General features: G+C 40.2%; 1 protein-coding gene across 2 annotated transcripts in view; it reads right to left on the reverse strand.

The window, feature by feature from the left end:
* Nucleotides 1–16,829, reverse strand: part of gabrb2a (gamma-aminobutyric acid type A receptor subunit beta2a) — a 38,836-nt gene extending 22,007 nt beyond the window's left edge. Inside the window, exons 1-4 of one of the 2 annotated variants that reach the window (XM_086084726.1) lie at nucleotides 16,564–16,829; nucleotides 16,369–16,469; nucleotides 16,073–16,140; nucleotides 116–336 (exon numbers count right to left, since the gene is read on the reverse strand). In XM_086084726.1, the coding sequence (XP_085940852.1) occupies nucleotides 116–336; nucleotides 16,073–16,140; nucleotides 16,369–16,469; nucleotides 16,564–16,637 (464 nt within the window). In that variant the 5' untranslated portion in view covers nucleotides 16,638–16,829. The remainder of the gene's footprint in view (nucleotides 1–115; nucleotides 337–16,072; nucleotides 16,141–16,368; nucleotides 16,470–16,563) is intronic. The other variant, XM_086084725.1, reaches the window with a different exon arrangement.
* Nucleotides 16,830–17,794: the final 965 nt, after the last annotated feature.

Below are 17,794 nucleotides of genomic sequence, written 5' to 3' on the forward strand. Positions count from 1 at the left end.
ACATCATAAAAACTGCCCAGTTCGACGCACCAGATACAACCTCGTTAGCTCATTACGCTTCGTAATCAATGCGCTAATCATGGCACACAAGAGGGGGCAGCTTTAAGCGGCTTACCTGAGTCCATAAAGCACAGTGCCGTCAGGATGCAGGCGGATCATCCTGTTCTTGACAGTGACGCCGTGCACAAAGGACTTCTTGTCATTGAGGAAGTAGGTGTCCGGGACCCACAGCTGGTCGGCCACTCGGTTGTCCAGAGTGAGGTTGTAGGCGATCTCGGAGTAGGAGAGCCGCTTATCTCGCCACGCTTGCTGGAAGTACATGGTCAACGTGTAGTCCTATGGGAGAAAGGACAAAGTCAATGGACGGATGCTGAGCCGAATTACATCAATACAATAATCAAACGCACTGGATGAGCCTCTGTGGAATGTTCTCACAAGGATTTTAGTAGGATTTTGTATCAAATGTAATGCGCTATAATTAGTAGAAAACGGACAGATTCTGGAGGAGCAGTCATTTGTGATATACAATAACCTCTTGTTTGGTTTTACATCCTTTATGGCCCTGCATTTTCAAAGGTCTTTAAGCGCATTTATAAAAATACAAAGACATTTAAACACATACAATATTTTGAGAGCCAGTAAGAGCAATGAATAACACAAAAATATTGTACAGTGTACCGATGCCGCTATATGTTTACAGTAAATCAATTTTTAAAAATCCAAATTAACTCACCTACATTATCATTTCACGTTTTGCATCAATAATCATGCCCAAAAATGTACATTATAAGAGTGTGCATTCAATAATCAGCAAAAACCAGACTGAGCTAAAATACTTCTTGTTTTCATTCTTCTTCTTTCAAATTTACAGCGTCAAACAAAATAGTGGGCCACCATCTAGTGGTTCCACAATGACATTACACCCAAAATAAACAGGAAGCAGAACAAAAATATGCTGTACAGAAAAATCTGCAAAATAGCAGGAATGTAAAGTCTGTATGATAGTTTCTGCTATATGAGGTGCTTCCTTTCCATATGATTTTTTACTTTTCAAAACATTGAATAAAGACCAATGTGTATGGGAAAACAATAGCAAAATATTTAATTGGAAAATAAACAACATTCACTCACTCAGGCATACATTTTGGCAAAATGCTTTTCTTATTCTTCTCATTGCAACACTATAAAAACAATGTGAATCACAAACATGCAAATGGAAGGAGCAGGGTTAGCGAAAACATTTCTGGGTAAAAATGCCAGCGGAGGAATTTATTTTGTCCTATTGAGTCATGTTAGAATCGCATTCTCTCCCCTCTTCTTCTTTTTCATAAACCAGGAAGTTACCTGCTAGCAAACATATGAGAAAACAAATAAACAGAAATGCAACACTTTGCAATTTTTTTCACTGCGTTTGTTGTCTTTCATGTGCCATCTCAGCCATTATGGAAGTGTTTTTGTTCAGCCAAGAATCAACAATCGTTGGATTAATTCATCCTCCACGAACCAGGGACTAGCTTGCTAACATACAAATGAACAAATTGTGTGCGTGTTGTTTTTGTGGTTGTCAAAGGCTCCATTAATGAATTCATTCTAAAATGTGTGTTTGTTACCCACAAATTAAAGACACCTTGTGAACAAAACATTTATGTATCCTAACATGTCAGTTGGGATGATGCTTTCATCAACTCGTGCTTAAAATGGCTTATTAGCACTTCCTGTGGCTGAACAAATAATCAACCATTAATCAGCGATGTCATTTATTTTTGATTTTACGAACGACACATCTACTCCATCAATCCAACTGCCAACCAAATCATGCTGCACATACATGTAGATATGACCTCATCATACATGTGTGGCCACACGCTGTACACGCTCTACATGCTAAGGAGGTCATCCGAAAGGTCGTCGGCAGACTCAAAGGCCACTGCTCGTACCGCGGGCCATCGCGGCTGCGCTCATCCGGTTTCAAATTCAACAATCCTCTCCTAATTTTGACATCCTAACCGGAGGGTGACGTTCTCAGCTGGCTGGCTGTTGTCGCGCTAAAAATATCTGCTTCCGCTGGAACAAATGACGAAACTTTCCGCTTTATTGAGACAATTTTGCCTGGGATGCAAATAGCCAATAGCTTCCTCCAGCTGGGGCTTGGGCGCTCTCTCTTGCTCCTGGCTGGCTCGGCTTTTAATTCTGCTTGGTGATGAATAGCCAGAAGTGCTGAAGACATGGCAGAGAGCGCTAAATATTTTTGCGTTTACACCTCATCTCTCTTTCTCTGCTTCTCGCTCTCGACACCCACACACCCACGGAGAAATACAGCACTGCGGTGTTATGTGCTCTTTTACGGTGTTGTGCAGAGCCGTTGCTGTAATGAAGGAATACAGCCTGTAAAACAAGGCCATCATCATGCCTCGTTACAGCCTTTTCCCCGGCTCGTTCTGTTTCTTCATCGCGCGCCGGCGTGACAAAGCAATCGCCACTTTTTGGGTCTCGCACGTTCGCTGCCGAAACGCTGTGTGAAAGGGCATCTAAAAATACATGGGGCCCCCGCCACGTTGATGTTGTTGCGGGAGGGAAAAGTCAAGCGAGTACTTTGCCGTCCTTGTCCCGTTACCCGGCGTTCCCGCGGAGCCTTTTCTTCTCACGCTCGCTCCCTCTCTTTCTCGTTATCCGGCTGACGATCGCGCGGCTACGTCACCTATGGGATCGTTAGCTGCTGCTTGACGGCGCGCGCCGGTCGCCATGTTGAGCAAGCACAGGCGGTTTGAACTGAGAAACAAAACACTCCAAAAATGTGCATGTTAGTTTCACTGAAAACAAGTCAATGGCCGTCTATGTGAAAATTATATAATTAATATAATAAAAAAATATTAAATAAAACAAATATAAGTACAACTAAAATTAAAAACACATTTTTGTTAATTAAATTAAAAAAAAATTTAAAAAAACACCAACTGAAACTATAATTAATATAGTAATTACAATTAATAGTACTTTTAGCAAAAATTCCTTTGTCTTCGTCAATTAATATAACTTATAAGCCTTCAGGGTTGATTCCAAATATATTTATTTCTGTATTATTGTACATCGGTACAGAAGTTGTTTGAGCATTGTAATTTAATTATTAGACAATATTAGTAGGGATGGGCAATAAATCGATATTCATTCGATTGATCGTCATTTTAAAAATTGGATCCTTGAAAATTTGCTAAATCGTCAAATCAAATTTTGTCTTCTGGATTATTAAAAGCTGTTGTTCTTATGTTCAGTTCCATCCAAATGTTTTTGTGAGTTGTAATTTTGCCCGATGCTGGTTGGGTGGTTTACAAGACATGTTTACAATAGCTACCAACCAATTTGTTGTCACATTTAAGCACAAATAAAGAATGTCAAGTTTATGTTAAAACTGATTTAGAATATACATTATTGTTGTCTGAACATTTTGCACGTTATTTTTTTTTAAATTAATAAAACCTTTAAATAAAGTTTTTTGAGGTTTATTAGATTAAAACCGATTACAATCGTAATTGTCCTGAATGACTGGGAAAAAAAATAAGATTTTATTTTTTGGCCATATTGCCCAGACCACTTTTTCTTTATCTTGCACTTGACAAATACTCCATGTGCTAAAAACAACAAAAACAAAAATAACTCATTTTTGAAAAAATCACAACTAAAAAAACTGCTATAAAAATGAATTTAAAATAAATAAAATGAAAGAACGAAAGTCAAAACTAAATAAAATATCCAAAACCTTTATAACCATGACGATTGATTGGCTGGTGACCAGTCCAAGATGTAGGTGGGTCCAAGGAGGTTCGCACAGGCCACCATTCAAGCTAGGACCATCACTCTGTGTAGCCCTTTATTTTATATATTTAAAAAAAATTATATATAAATGTTTTTTTATAAACTCCTCCTATTTGCACTTCATTTTCACGTGTTCTATTCGTCACTCTTGACATCCCGAGTAATTTTAGCCTAACTCCGCTAAATAAAAAACACAATTACAAGTTTGCAGATGGCGCCTTCACACGCACACCACTGGGCATCTCTCGCTACTGTCTGATAACCTGTGAGGTGTCTCCCAACTCACTACGCTGACTTCATTTTGCTTAGTATTAATTGAAAATGTATCATGTAAATTAGTAAATGAATTTAAATAATGCAGCAAACCACAATTTATTCGAAGGCCCAATTGTGTTTTTGCACAACTAAATATAATCTCAAGTCACCAGAAGTTGGAGTTTGATGTATTCAGAGTGGAGTGTCCACATAAAAGATGGAGAGATGGGGGTGGGGGACGAGGCAGGTGAGAAAGGCGATGCAGCACGCGGCGTCCCAAAAACGCTGCGGATAACCGAGATCCGGTGTAGGAGTGCGAGCTTGGCAGAGCGACCTTCACTCTCCTTGTCACAAACTCCATTAACGTGACGCAAACGGCTCAGTGAGCACCAGCGAGGGAGACATCTTGTGGAGTGGAGAGCATTGAATAAAAAAAGAAGCATGACAACACCCCCCACCCCCACCACACCCACCCCAATGCATAAATGCAGTGAGGATTCACAGAGGGCGCAGCCGGTTTGGAATGCATCAAGGCTGGTTGCACAGCGACGGCGGCGCCGCAGTCGCGTTTGTGGGGCTAACAACCCCCCATTAGGAATCTGACAGATTGACAACGACTATGTTTGTGTTTCGCTGAGAAATCTGACAGGCGACTGTTGTTACAAGACCTCCATTACGACTACATCAGCCGTCACAGCCGATACGGCAGGGAAGTGCCAATGAACCACGCATTTATGTAGCGCGGATTTGAAGGCTCCCCTTATAATGCACTGACTGTCTCTTATGATGGAACCGCGTCCTGCCCTGTAGCACCAACCAGTACAGCTTGGTTTATAGTGTGCAATAGGAATGAAATGTTTTACCTACAAATGATTTTTTTTCACCTAAGAAGACGACGAGGGGCTCTATTTTCATAGTTGGCGTAAATCTCCACTTTTCTCTACGCAGAGGCAGGTTAGACCCATTGTTGGTTATTTCGCAGATGAGCCAAGCATGGTCAGGCAAAGTGTAATTAACTCATTCACTGCCATTGACGGCTATAGACGTAAAAATATATATATATTTTTAACTATTTCTATTAGGTTTTTTTTTTAATCCACTTTTGCTAAGAGTATTAACATCTAGAAAAATAAGTATTAAAATTTAGAACATAAATAAAATTTGTGATTAATTCTTAGTTAACTAGTGAAGTCATGTGATTAATTACAATTAAAAATGTTAATCGCCTGACGGGCCTAATTTAAAAAATATATATTAACAATAAGTAAATAATTTAATCATAATTAATCGCAAGATAATTTTATATCTGTTATAAATCTACAATAAAAAAATTAAATATATATTTACTCAAAATAAAATGAAAACAAATGTTAAACTAATAGAAATAGTTCACATGAATTTTTGACGTCTATAGTCGTCAATGGCAGTGAATGATTTTTAATAATTCGATGCACTAGTCATGCGCTAGAGCATTCTTCCCCAGTCCTGGTTCTAGAGGGCCAGAGTCCTGCAGATTTGAGATGTTTCCGTACTCCACCACACCTGATTCCTATAATCAGCTCATCAGCGAGCTCTGCAGAAGCCTGATAACGATCCCGAGCTTGAGAATCAGGTGCGTTGGAGGACGAAAACATCTAAAAACTGCAGGACTCCGGCCCTCAATGATCACAATTGAGGAAGCCTGTACTAGAGTCTCAACATGGCAGAAACACATCTGCGCCATGAAGTGGGCACTTGGAGACCCCCCCACGTTCATGTGCCCCCTCTGTTCCCATAGAGGGACTTAAAACTAACAGCCATAGAAAAAAAAAAGAAGAGGTCACCCTTGTTTCTTCAGTTTCCCATTCATTCTAAATGGCGAGTACAACAAAAGGTACATTTGTTTGGAACAAAATATTAATAACAAGTTGAATATTTTTTTTTAATATATATATATACAGGTGTATATTTTATTTTATTTTTTATTTTAATTTTAATTATGTCCACCTATTGTTGGGTTATATTTATTTATTTATTTGTGTTCTTGTATTTGTTTTATTATATGGGTAAAAAAAATCTGAAATAAATAAAGTATTCCTATGGTTATTGTTTTTTTTTTTTATCATAACCAAAATCACATCACAAGTTCTTAAATCAATAGCTACAGCATTGTACTGCCAAAAAATGGTGCTTTTAAGCATTCTATGTTTTCTTTTGTCAGTTAGTGTCTTGATGCATGTTAAAATGAACAAGAAATTGAAAAAAAAAAACATGGCGGTCACTTCATTTATTCCATGGCTGTATAATAAAATGTTGATGCCCATTGACACCTACCACATGTCCGCATCAAATCCACCAAAAATCTCATTAGACTAGCTGTGCCAATATTTAGACATGGTCTGATCAGGTGTTGGTTTCGACACTTTCTGCCACCAAATTCTCACTCAGTGCCTCTCCAAGAATATGAAAATCAGGATACAACGTCTGCGCCATGGTGCTAGTGCGCTGTCTACAAAAATAGAGCCGTTCGTGACGGGTACCAAAATAAGTGATCACTTTTTGGCACCCACATGTTCGGGTACCATCTGCTGCTGATGGTGCTATGAAATTGCACATCAACCAGTCATAATGCATTCATTCGCTTACATGCAGACTGCAAATTAAATATAAGGGCTGAAACGGCGTTCTGAATGATTTCCCCCCCCCCCCCCCCTCCTCCCACCCCTAACCCCGAGGGACCTGATGATGCTCGTATGATTCTTTGCCGTTTTCAGTCAACGAGCTGTTTTTCAGCCACTTAGCTTCAGTGGAGAAAGTGCCTGACAGAATCATTAAGGAAGTCATCAACACATTAAAGGCCTTTAACGGAGATGTCGGACTACCAACCACCGACAGCTTTTTTGTCTCTGCACAAGACTCGAAGAGCGAACAGCGGGGCCAATTTCAACTTGGCGTCACTTTTTGTGCTGAATTGTCTTGAAGAAGTACAATTACCTTTATTATAAAAGTGTTTACTACTAGTCAGCTGGGAGAGGATCCAGCTCACCCATGACCTTAATGAGGATAAACAGTAAAAAAATAAATAATAATAAATAAATAAAAAAAAGGTTGGTTGGATAATATAATCATGAACAGTATTGTTCAGATTTTACAATCAGGAATGTAGTAATGGCTCATGTCATGCGTCACAGACATACAGTACTTAGTATTTACAAACAAGGCCCAGTCTCCACGGATTAAATATAAAGCGGAAAAGCCCAGTTTGCATGGAAGAAAGCCCTGGGATTAAGTGTTGTTCTTTTGCTATAATTATGCTTCTGACCATATTAATCTGCGCGTCCACTTAGCATAACTAATGACTTTGTCCTGCAGCTGCCATTCGTATCTTAAAGCTGGCTGGAGAGCTCAGTGGAGTCAATGGAGCAGTAAAAAGAAAACCCAAAATAAGCTACTTTTTGTAATTAAGGCATCATTTGTGCCGATTACAATGACGGTTAGTCAGGAAATCAAAGTAAATCAATGATCATTGCAAAGATTGATGTTTCCAATAAGACAGTAGTTTTTTGTTGTTGTTGTTGTTTTTGTCATGCTATTGATAGATCTGCTGCATGCTTGCTTGTGATTATGCATGCGGGCAGATAGAAATTGGCATAATCTGGACGTAGCTCAGATTCTCATCGTTTGCAAAGTAGCAACATTTTTGTAATGTGTTGAATATGAAGTGGAATAGCAATAATATAATAATATCATTAAAAAAATATATATAGAATGTAAAGAATTATGTTTGTATATCCTGATTTAATGCTTTAATTCAGTTATTTGTATTTCTGACAGCTGCGGCTATTTTGAAAGCGCTAAATAAAGATGACTTGATTTAACTCATTTTTGTGTGCCCACCTTGGCCACTAGGGGCAGTATAATAAATTCATAAAGCGGAAGTTGCATCATCAAATGAGACCTCATAAACAAATCAGTTTTAATCATCATTGAATGTACACTTCTTAACCTCATACTAAACTAAAAATAGATACATATTTGTATTTGTATCATATTTTAATTTCATTTTTATTATTTAAATTGCCTTGTGACTCAGCAAAATGGTGGGCGGCAACATAGCGCCCTCTATTGGAAAGCCCCCATTGTCCAGGTGCGATCCACATAGAAAATCCAATTTTCTATATCTCAGTGTCAAATGTCAGGTCAGAACTTCAACGAAGCCATCATTTTTAATTAATATGATCTTACTGTTCATTCATTGACTTTGGAGATGGTAAATGAGTAAGCCTTGATGAAAGTCTTCATTCTCAAAGTACATGTAAAATAAAAATAATGCATATGGGGGGGGGGGGGCGGGGGGGTGGTATGCGTCTCCTAGAATATAAATGTTAGAAAGATGTTTTCTTCCCTTGACTTCCTCAGATTCAGTAAAAAAAAAAGAGAGAGAGAGTGAGAGAGAGAGAGAGAAAGAGGTTGTGTTGTCATGGCAACACTGAATAAAAATAACACAAGCTTATTTTCCACACGCTGAAAATAAAATGGAGCAGGATCAGTTTGGACAAACACGATCAAAATTGCCGTTAATTCACGCAAACACGCGTCTCTCATGCAGATGAGCTAGAACAAGTTATGTTTTTTTTTTAGGCCCGGTCATGTGACGGCCACGTCCTCTTACTAATGTCAGTGTAATGACGGTTCTAAGGGCGACGCTCACGCCCCACTAATTCCCCCGTCGTGGAAGCCACCACAGCTTGGTTTGTTTAAATCTTTTAATTCGCAGGCAGCTAATTAACATTCAGAGAGGAGTATTATATTGCAGGCGGCAAGCTCAGGTATTTTACATGTAATTAACAAGCAGGATGAGGTAGGGGGGGGGCGGGGGGAGACAGCCTAATTCCAGCCTGGCACTGAGTGTTGCATGCTGAAAATGCAACATGGAGCCGTTGCTTGCATTAATCAGCCGCACTGGCTGCGTGCATTGCATTTCTCATGCACATTTGGATGATGCAGGTGTGGTTTTGGTGGAAAATATGCCACCCGTCAGAATTTCTCATCTCAGGGGGTATTTTGCATTTTTACGTCAGCGTATTAGGGCCACTTATAAATATATATTTATTAGTGGGGAGGGAGGGTAATACTTAGAGAAAAAAACTCACAAACTTACGAGAAAAACATTGAATATTTGCGACATTATAACGTGGCAAATTGGAAAGAAAAAAACTATGAGAAATAAACTTGCAGATTTGTGACATTATAAGTAGAGATGTAACGATAACGGCAATATCGCGATATCGCGATATTAAAACTGCCACAATATCGTCGTCGTCATGTCAAAATATTAAAAGCATCACATCTGTTAAAAGAGTTCTAGCACCCTCTGGTGGCTAGTTTTTTTGTGTAGTTTAATTTTCATAAAGGATGTTTTGGCCCTTCTATGCTTAAAATCCTCACTAATCGTCAGATGAAGGGGAACGTATTATGCTTTGGAACCGAGTCAATATGTGGAGGAACTCAATGTGTGCGTGCATTAGCAAGTAAGTGCCTCAATATTAAGCGATATTAGTGATTGTAGGTTGTTTATATGCATTGTTGTAATGTGCTATTTGTTTTGGTATGAGGTCATTTTTTACAATATTGTGACTTTTTTTTAAATATTGCCAGCCTCCCCACGATATCGTGATAGTATTGTATCGTGATGTTTGGATATCGTTACATCCCTAATTATAAGGTGGCAAATTTGCGAGGAAAACACTCTAAAATTTACGGGAAATTAACTCGCAGATTTGGGACATTAAGTGGCAAATTTGTGTGGAAAAAAACTCAAAAATTTACGAGAAATTAATTTGCAGATGTGTGACATTACAAATTGGCAAATTTGCGAGAAAAATGAAAAGAGAAGAAGAGTACAATAACCACCCGCAACCACCCTCACCTCCACCCCCGCTATTTTTGTTTAGTTGACAACTCTATTTTGGTCTAACTGCTGTATATTGGTGCACTGTGATTCTACGTTCGACCACTAGATGGCGGCACTGAGATAAGTGTGTGATTTTATGTTGATTTGAAGACCAAAACAGGAAGTACAGTGTTATAGAATGGCTTTGTTTTTGTTGAAAGTTATTCAATGTCATCCACTGTAATCCTGCTTTTTAAGCATACAGAAAGTGACGGCTGGAGTTTCACTTTATAATATACGTCTTTAGGCAAAATTGTTCATGTATATTGTGAATTGATAAATTTGTTAGCTTAGAAAAACAGGATTTGTTCACTGTAAGCACATAGAGGGATTGATACACTTTTGCATTGTTTGTAGCCTACAATATTTTTGTGTTTCCCATTGCTCATATTTAATGTTGGGGAAAAAAATGTTTATTTAAAAGTGTGTTTAATAATAATAATAACAATTTCATAATATAACCATTCCTTGTCCTTCTGACATCCCCTCACTTTCATCTGGACACAAATATTCTCAAAAGGAGTCTCCCCCCCCCAAAAAAAAGGTCGGAATACAGTGAGGAAGTTGAGTGATGGAGTGATGAGAGAGAGAGGGAAGGAGGGAGGAACATGGCGAAGATATGATATCACAGTTTGCCAGCATGAATGTGTGGTCACACCTAAGACTCGGAGGAATCTCCCCTCTCCAAGTAGCACATTTGTAATGTCAGGCTACCACAGCGCTGACTTGACCAGCACTTTCTTACCGGGCCACAACACGGCTGACCTTTGAACCTCAACGGTCCATCGCCGTGCATCAAACAAGACCAAAAAAAAAAAGAAAAATAAACCTTCTTCGTATTTCTTGGTTTGTTGTTTTAAAACGCGATTATAGAACAAGCCCAATTACAAATTCCTGTTCCACTCCAAAACGAGCAGCACCTCCGCCGACTCAGCGACTTCAATGAGCCCAACCAAAATGTTGAGTTCATTCTCCACCAGAGGCGTTTGGATCTTTAATTAGACGAGCGGGCAGCTGTTCACAACCCAGACCCGCTCACTGCTGTGATGACGGGCCAACACGCAGGCCAACACTGATCTCAATACAGCTCCCTTCACACGTCCTCCATTTTGCTTCATCCCCCGTATCATTCATTATACGGTTGTTCGGAGGCGATGATGTAAAGCGTGAATTAGTGAAGCCAAGGAAGGTTGTTTGGTAACATTGCTTTTAAATATGACATCATTCCGAGGTGAAAACGATTCGATTTTTTGTTTTCGCCATTTTTAGTTGTGAGATCTTCAAACTTTATTTACAAACAAACACTCACAGTCACATTCACACCTGTGGACAGAGAAAGAGAAGAGAAGAAAGCATGTTTGTGGAATGTGAGAGAAAGTTCAAAGAATGTGGAAAAAAGTACGGAGAGTGCTTCCAAACAAACACAGTAAAGCCCAAAACTCTCAAATGTGAGGCAGACATGTTAACCACGACACCCGGTGTTGTCACCTTTAAAGCGATATTACGTGTTAATTTGACAATGCCTGGTGTAGAACCGTACTATAACATAAAAGTTCATTATTGTCCAGAATCAATTTGATAACTTTATTATTTTTCATGTACAATTACTACCTTTAAAAACGAATTCCCCCCTTTGCTGTCGACTGAAGATGACATCACCTGTGCTGAGGAAGTAGGTAATGACCAATCATGCCTCGCCTGTTTTCTGGGTTTGGTCAGCAAACTGAGCCATGATTGGTCGTTACCTACTTCCTCAGTACGGGGTGATGTCATATTCAGTCGACGGCAAGTAAAAGCATTCGTTTTTAAAGGTATTAATTGTACATGAAAAAAAATGAAGTTATCAAATTCATTCTGGACAAAATAATAACTTTTTACTGCTGAAAATGGCTCAATGAGTCAAGTACCCCTCAGGGTTGAACAGTTTAAGAATGTTTTGTTGTCGACTACAATGCGATGATAGCTAAATCAAAGTCAATTAATCAATGACATCATTGATATTTTTCATGAGTGCATTGAGCAAGCATCGCTTTCAGAATTGTGTAATGTCGCGATGTTGGTACTTTTATGATGAATGAAGTTCTCGCTAGCATGTAGCATTTTAGCATAGAACAGCAATAGTAGTAAAGTAACCAAAACTGCTCTCAATATGATGCAGTGCAGCTGAATATCACTCTCTTTTCTATGCCGCATCTGCGCCTTAGTTTCAGGCTTGCTGCACATCTTTGCTAATTTGGCGGAACTGGTCGACAGAAAGTCGATCTAAAGCTCACAACTGCTCAGACCATGTCTAACACTGGCACATGGTAGAAAACTGTTCAAACACCATGTATTTCTATCATAAATATGTGAACTGCAATTACCAACACTAGGTCTAACCCGCCTCCTTGCAGAGATACGCCACGTTCCACACGGGATTTACGCTGGTCTTGAAAATATAACCCCTTGCGAGAATTTTTGTTTTGATCTTATTAGATTGTGGACAATGTCAAAATCTGGTTGATGTGTCTTTGGACCGGGATGATAAGATCAAAAAAAAGTGCAAAACAAGGGGAACAACCTTCACCTCTCCCCCTCCTTCCTCATCCAGCCCTGTGTTGTTTGTTAAAAGCATCCTGGCCTGACGAGGAAGATCAAAGCAGCCCAGCACCGAGCAAGCGCAGGCCACCAACTCCAATTCCCACAAATCACGCTGATATTATTGATTTCGGAGAGATCAATCTCATCAGCTTCTCTGATCTCCGAAGAGACGAGGAGGACATCGCGACCCGTTACGTAAGTTGCGCGGCGCCAGCGAGCAAGTTTGAGTGGAAATGTTGCCGTGTCACATCGGGAGACAGATGCGGCGGGCTTTTCACAAGACGAATTCTCTGCCATGGCCACGGGGGGGTGGCGTGACGTCAGTCACAATTCAGCGTTCCAACACAGTTTTGTGTTCGGCCCCGCACACGGATGTACGAAGCAGTGTTTTTTTCCCCGCATGAATGCTCGCATGGACGCTCGGTTCTTAAGTAAGAGGAGCCTTTGGAGCAAGGCAGGGGTGGATTACATGGCTGCTCAGCCCAGAGTCACAGCCAGGGATCCAGTCAAAGCGGTGGGAGGGAAAGGATGGAGGCGGGAGGGAGAAGGAGGTGAAAAACCAGTGAAGGGGTTTCTATTTCAAATCTCCCCCGGAGCCCCCGGGCACTTCCGCTGTGGCTGCAGCAGCCTCCACCAATGTGAACCATTTCGCTCATCTCGGACGCGTTCCGTTGTTGTGGAGCGAGCGCCCGTAAACGGCTGTGCGTAACCTACATCCAGTAGTAGGGAAGGACGAGATTGAAGAATAACCTAATGGTCATTTTTTGACTCAATATTGCGATTGCGATTTAAAATGAGACGATTTTTTTTCAAGGTCCTCTTCCCCAAGCAATAAATTCATCCGTATTACAACAAACAATGTTGCAATGTCAATTTAAATTCCATGCATTGTTCAGCCCTAAAAAGCGCACAAATCAAAACCCATGGAACGCACTTTGATGCCATTCACTTAAAAATGGCACCATGAATAATTGAAAACACCACCACTTCCAATTCCTCCTACTATTTTCATGCTATTATATAAGAATTCTCCTCTGTTAGGCCATTTTGTGAATCCTTCTACAAACACAAGCCTTGATATGCTGTAAAAAAAATAAAAAATAATAATTCTCAATGGACGCCGTGCTCCAATTAGTCGCCAAGTGCACCATCCCCTTAAGACACACTGCATAAATGCGTCCCTCGTGGAAAAAAATAACAACTTTTAACTACAATAACCATAAAGTCTATCATTCACACATGCACATTTGGTGTTTGAAGTCTGTTGCAAACCAAAACAGCAGCACCTACTGAAACATGTCAAGTTTACTGTCCGTACTCAAATGAATTGAAATGTGGAGGCAGATCCCGCGCAGTATCAAAGTTTTGCATTCCAGTAAACTATGACGTGTGAACGTCCCATAGTGTTGTGTGGATGAGCTCCGTTACTCGTTTGTTCCACCCAATCTGCCTTAATTCTTGTCCTCTATCTTCATTACTTCATGACACCGTAATCTTTATTTCACAAAAGTTAAATATACCACCAATATTTTTTTTTTAAACAAATAAAGGGATGATAAAGAGTTCTACTCTAGTTACTGCAGGGTACATATTGGGTAGATTCACAAAATGTTAGAGATTATTTGGGATCCTCTATATCACAGAACCACATTTATAGCCGTCAGCGGTAAGAACAATTCTTCTAAAAAAATAGAGGCTTCAAACTTTTGAATGCCTTTCCAGTTGTTAGTTTACGGTCAAACTAAATCAACAAAACAACTTAGATAGCGTGGCCAAAGGTCCGTTTAGCGCAATGCTAACAAACAGTGCAAAACAAAAACGTTGACATGCTAACAAACGGTGGAGCGGCACATGTACGCATAACATTACAATACTCAGTCTTTATCCTCGACGAAAAGTGACTAAAATTGCAGAAACTTACTGACACATGATATTAGTGAAGAAGTAGAAGTCTATTATTTTTCGTTTATGCAGTGCTGCCTCCCGGTGGCCAAGGAGGGCACACCAGAAGGAGCAGCACACTGAATTGGACTGCAGCATTAAACCATGCCATTTTATTTTTTATAGTCTTCTGAGAGCATTATGCGTAAGTAAACATGATGCAATAAATAAAGTGACTAAAACAAAATGGTTTCTACGCAAATATGCACCTAGGATTCACTAAATCTGAAAAACTGATAGTTGTAGTGGTCTGAGTCTGTTTTTCAGAGCTGTATATATATATATATATATATATATATGCGTCATTTGACTCATTTTCTTATAATTTGGTCAATAATGGTGAAGACACTGAATTTCATTTTTAAAATCTATTACTTTTACTGATATGAGGAATTCAAATATTGGCGATTATGATCATCCAAAAGGTAATTGTTTGGAAGAAAAAAATATTCTTAAGTGGTATTTTTCACACATTAAATTTCAAAATGTCTTTACCGTTATGAAGTTTCATGGTTTGCCACATGGTTTCTAAAGATGTTAATTACATTTTGTGAATACATAGAATTGTTCCTCCTATTTCTTAATACAACTTATCCATGAAAATCAAAACAAATTCATCTTAGTGTTCCTTTGTTGTTGTTATTTTTACAAATGTTCCTTCTATGTCACAAAATCTGTATTTACTGTTAATGCCACTGGACGGAGCCTCTTTATGTTGTTGCAATACATCAGAGGGATCTGTGGTCTGAAGTGCCAGGATGTGGCAGCCATTTTGCACTCACACACTATTATGAAGCTCTTTGCATTTACCGTTACGCACGTTTGTCTTTTCCGTTATGCAAGGAGCGTATTTCAGTGGATCACCACCATTTTAGTATATTTCAATTATTAATTGATAGCTTTTATAAAATACGCATTTGCACATATAATATGAGGGCTACATTAAAACAATTAAATGATGAGTGTCTTTACTGTTATTTATCGACTTTTATGGAAATTATAGTCCTGCTATAACCATTCCTATAAGGTTTTATTAGATTTAAGAATCGCATGACGGACCAGATCAAACGTTCCTTCGGGTCCAACATGGCCCCCGGGCCTCAGGTTCCCCCACCCATGCTCTAATGCATGCCAGCCCTTAAGGAGAGGAGCGTGTGCGTGTCAACAAAATTACACTAGTGGAGCAAGAGAACGTGATGCACTCACACAGGCGCGCGCGCGCACGTTCGCGCGCACGCACACCCACAGCTCTGAGCGCGCGTAGCCGTGCCAGTGCGTCTGAGTGCGCCACTGAGTGTGTGTTCGGAATTCAAATGCGGCCACAGAGCAGAGCTGCAAATGCGGGACTGAGACCAGCATCGCGTCGGCGGACACGGACACGCAAACCCCGCATTTAGCACACACACACACACACACACACACAAAAAAAAAACCAAAACAAAAACATGACACACCATTAGGCTTTACATCCACATGTAAACGAGCGCTAATTAGCCCAATCCCAACTGCGCCATGCATGCACATGATTTTGTGCAGGATGGAAGATGCGCCTACCATGTTGACTTCGGACACCATGTCTATGCTGGCTATGTCTATGTTCATGCCCACGGCCACTGGTGCACCTGCAAAGACAGGCAGCCATTAGGAGGAGGACAAATCTTCTCATATCAATTTCATCTTCGTGACACAACGCGCCGATTATCTATTCGTCTCCGTTTTTCAGTGGCTCCCATTGACTTAATAATCGCATTTGGTTAGTCTAACCGCATTATGTCAATTAATGCAGATTTTGCGACCCATGTCATCACCGCGATGGCATTTTGGGGGAGGGGGCGGGGGGGGGGGCTTACCTCCAAAATCGGGCCTCAATCGGATGTCGTATCCGTTCATCAGTCTGTCCACCGTCTCTTTGACCAGAGGCATGTTGCTGGGATCTTTTAGATCCTTGACGCTAAAAAGGAGGAAAGGGAAAAAGGTGGTGTCATGGCCAAAAAAAATGAAGGTAATCATCGCATGAAGCACAGCCGACGTGAAAACCGTTTTACCTTTGAGTCCAGACAAAAGTGACGAGCAGGGAAAAAGTCAAAATCCCAAAGTGGTTTTTCCTGATCCTCCCCATCTCAACAGTTTTTGAGGCGGTTTCGGGATGCGAGTGAGGAGCGCGCACATCCAACTTGCCGGAGACGGTGCAGAGGAGCCAGTGAGGTGCGCATGCGCACTGCCGAGCCGAGATCAAAGCGCGAAGACGGCTGATGGTGCATGAGAAGCTTCCATTGCGGAGGAAGAAAATGTATGACAGGCACAAGTGGATGCGCTTAGTAAAGACACGATGGGAGAGGAACACTTTTTTTCTTTTTTTTCTTTTTTGCCCTGCACACGGCACCTGCATGTCAACAACGAGGTCCAACAATACTGGAGAGTTGACATGGCAGACAAGTTTATTAGCCCACGCAAGGTGTTGTCATCGATTTGTTTGTGTGCAACTTCCTGACTTCATGTTCTCATTTATCAAGACGGCTTGTTTAAATGGAGGGTAGGGATCTTAGCGTGGTCAAATTCAGTATTGTTAAGAGTCCAAAATAGAAAAAAATCTCACAAATGTCTCAACGGTCTCAATTAACATTTGAAACGGAAAACGCTGCGCTTGATCAAATAAATAAATAATTAGATCAGTATAATTTGGACGCCGTTTTGTTGTGTACTGAAGTTGAAAGCATGTGTAACGTTCTTTGAAAATGTTGGTGGCGGGCGGCTGGATGACTCAGCAGGTAGCATCACTGACTTTGTGTATGGCGATTGGCATTCAAATCCCAGGTAGGGTGAACATCCGGTATGTTGATTGTCAGACTCTGTTGGTCCCAATCCTGGATTTAAAAAAAAATTGGTGGGTTGCATCAGGAAGGGCGTTCAGTGTCAAAACGGTGGCAAACATATCAGGAGTGACTCAACGTTGTAGCCAATGATAGTTGCTGCTTCTTCTTAAAAAATGTTGGTAAAAAAATTTGCATTTTTTTTTTAAACCGCGGCAATACTGGTCACATGGTAAATCATTTCTTGGTAGCTTTAACCCATTATTTGATCAAAATCTTGACCCGATTCGCTGGGTATAAATAACCCAATTTTGGCTTAGTGCTAGGTTAGCTACATCACCCAATTTGGGTTAGTTTTAACGCTGTTTATTTTTAATAAATGATTTGGTTTCAATCAAAAATGCAGCATAAATGGGCGGAAGATGACATATGTTTACTCTTTGCAACCGGTGAAAATTGTGAAGCA

This window comes from Leptonotus elevatus, chromosome 9, assembly GCF_054856555.1.
Source record: "Leptonotus elevatus isolate MCC_2025b chromosome 9, RoL_Lele_1.0, whole genome shotgun sequence".
Classification (NCBI taxonomy): domain Eukaryota; kingdom Metazoa; phylum Chordata; class Actinopteri; order Syngnathiformes; family Syngnathidae; genus Leptonotus; species Leptonotus elevatus.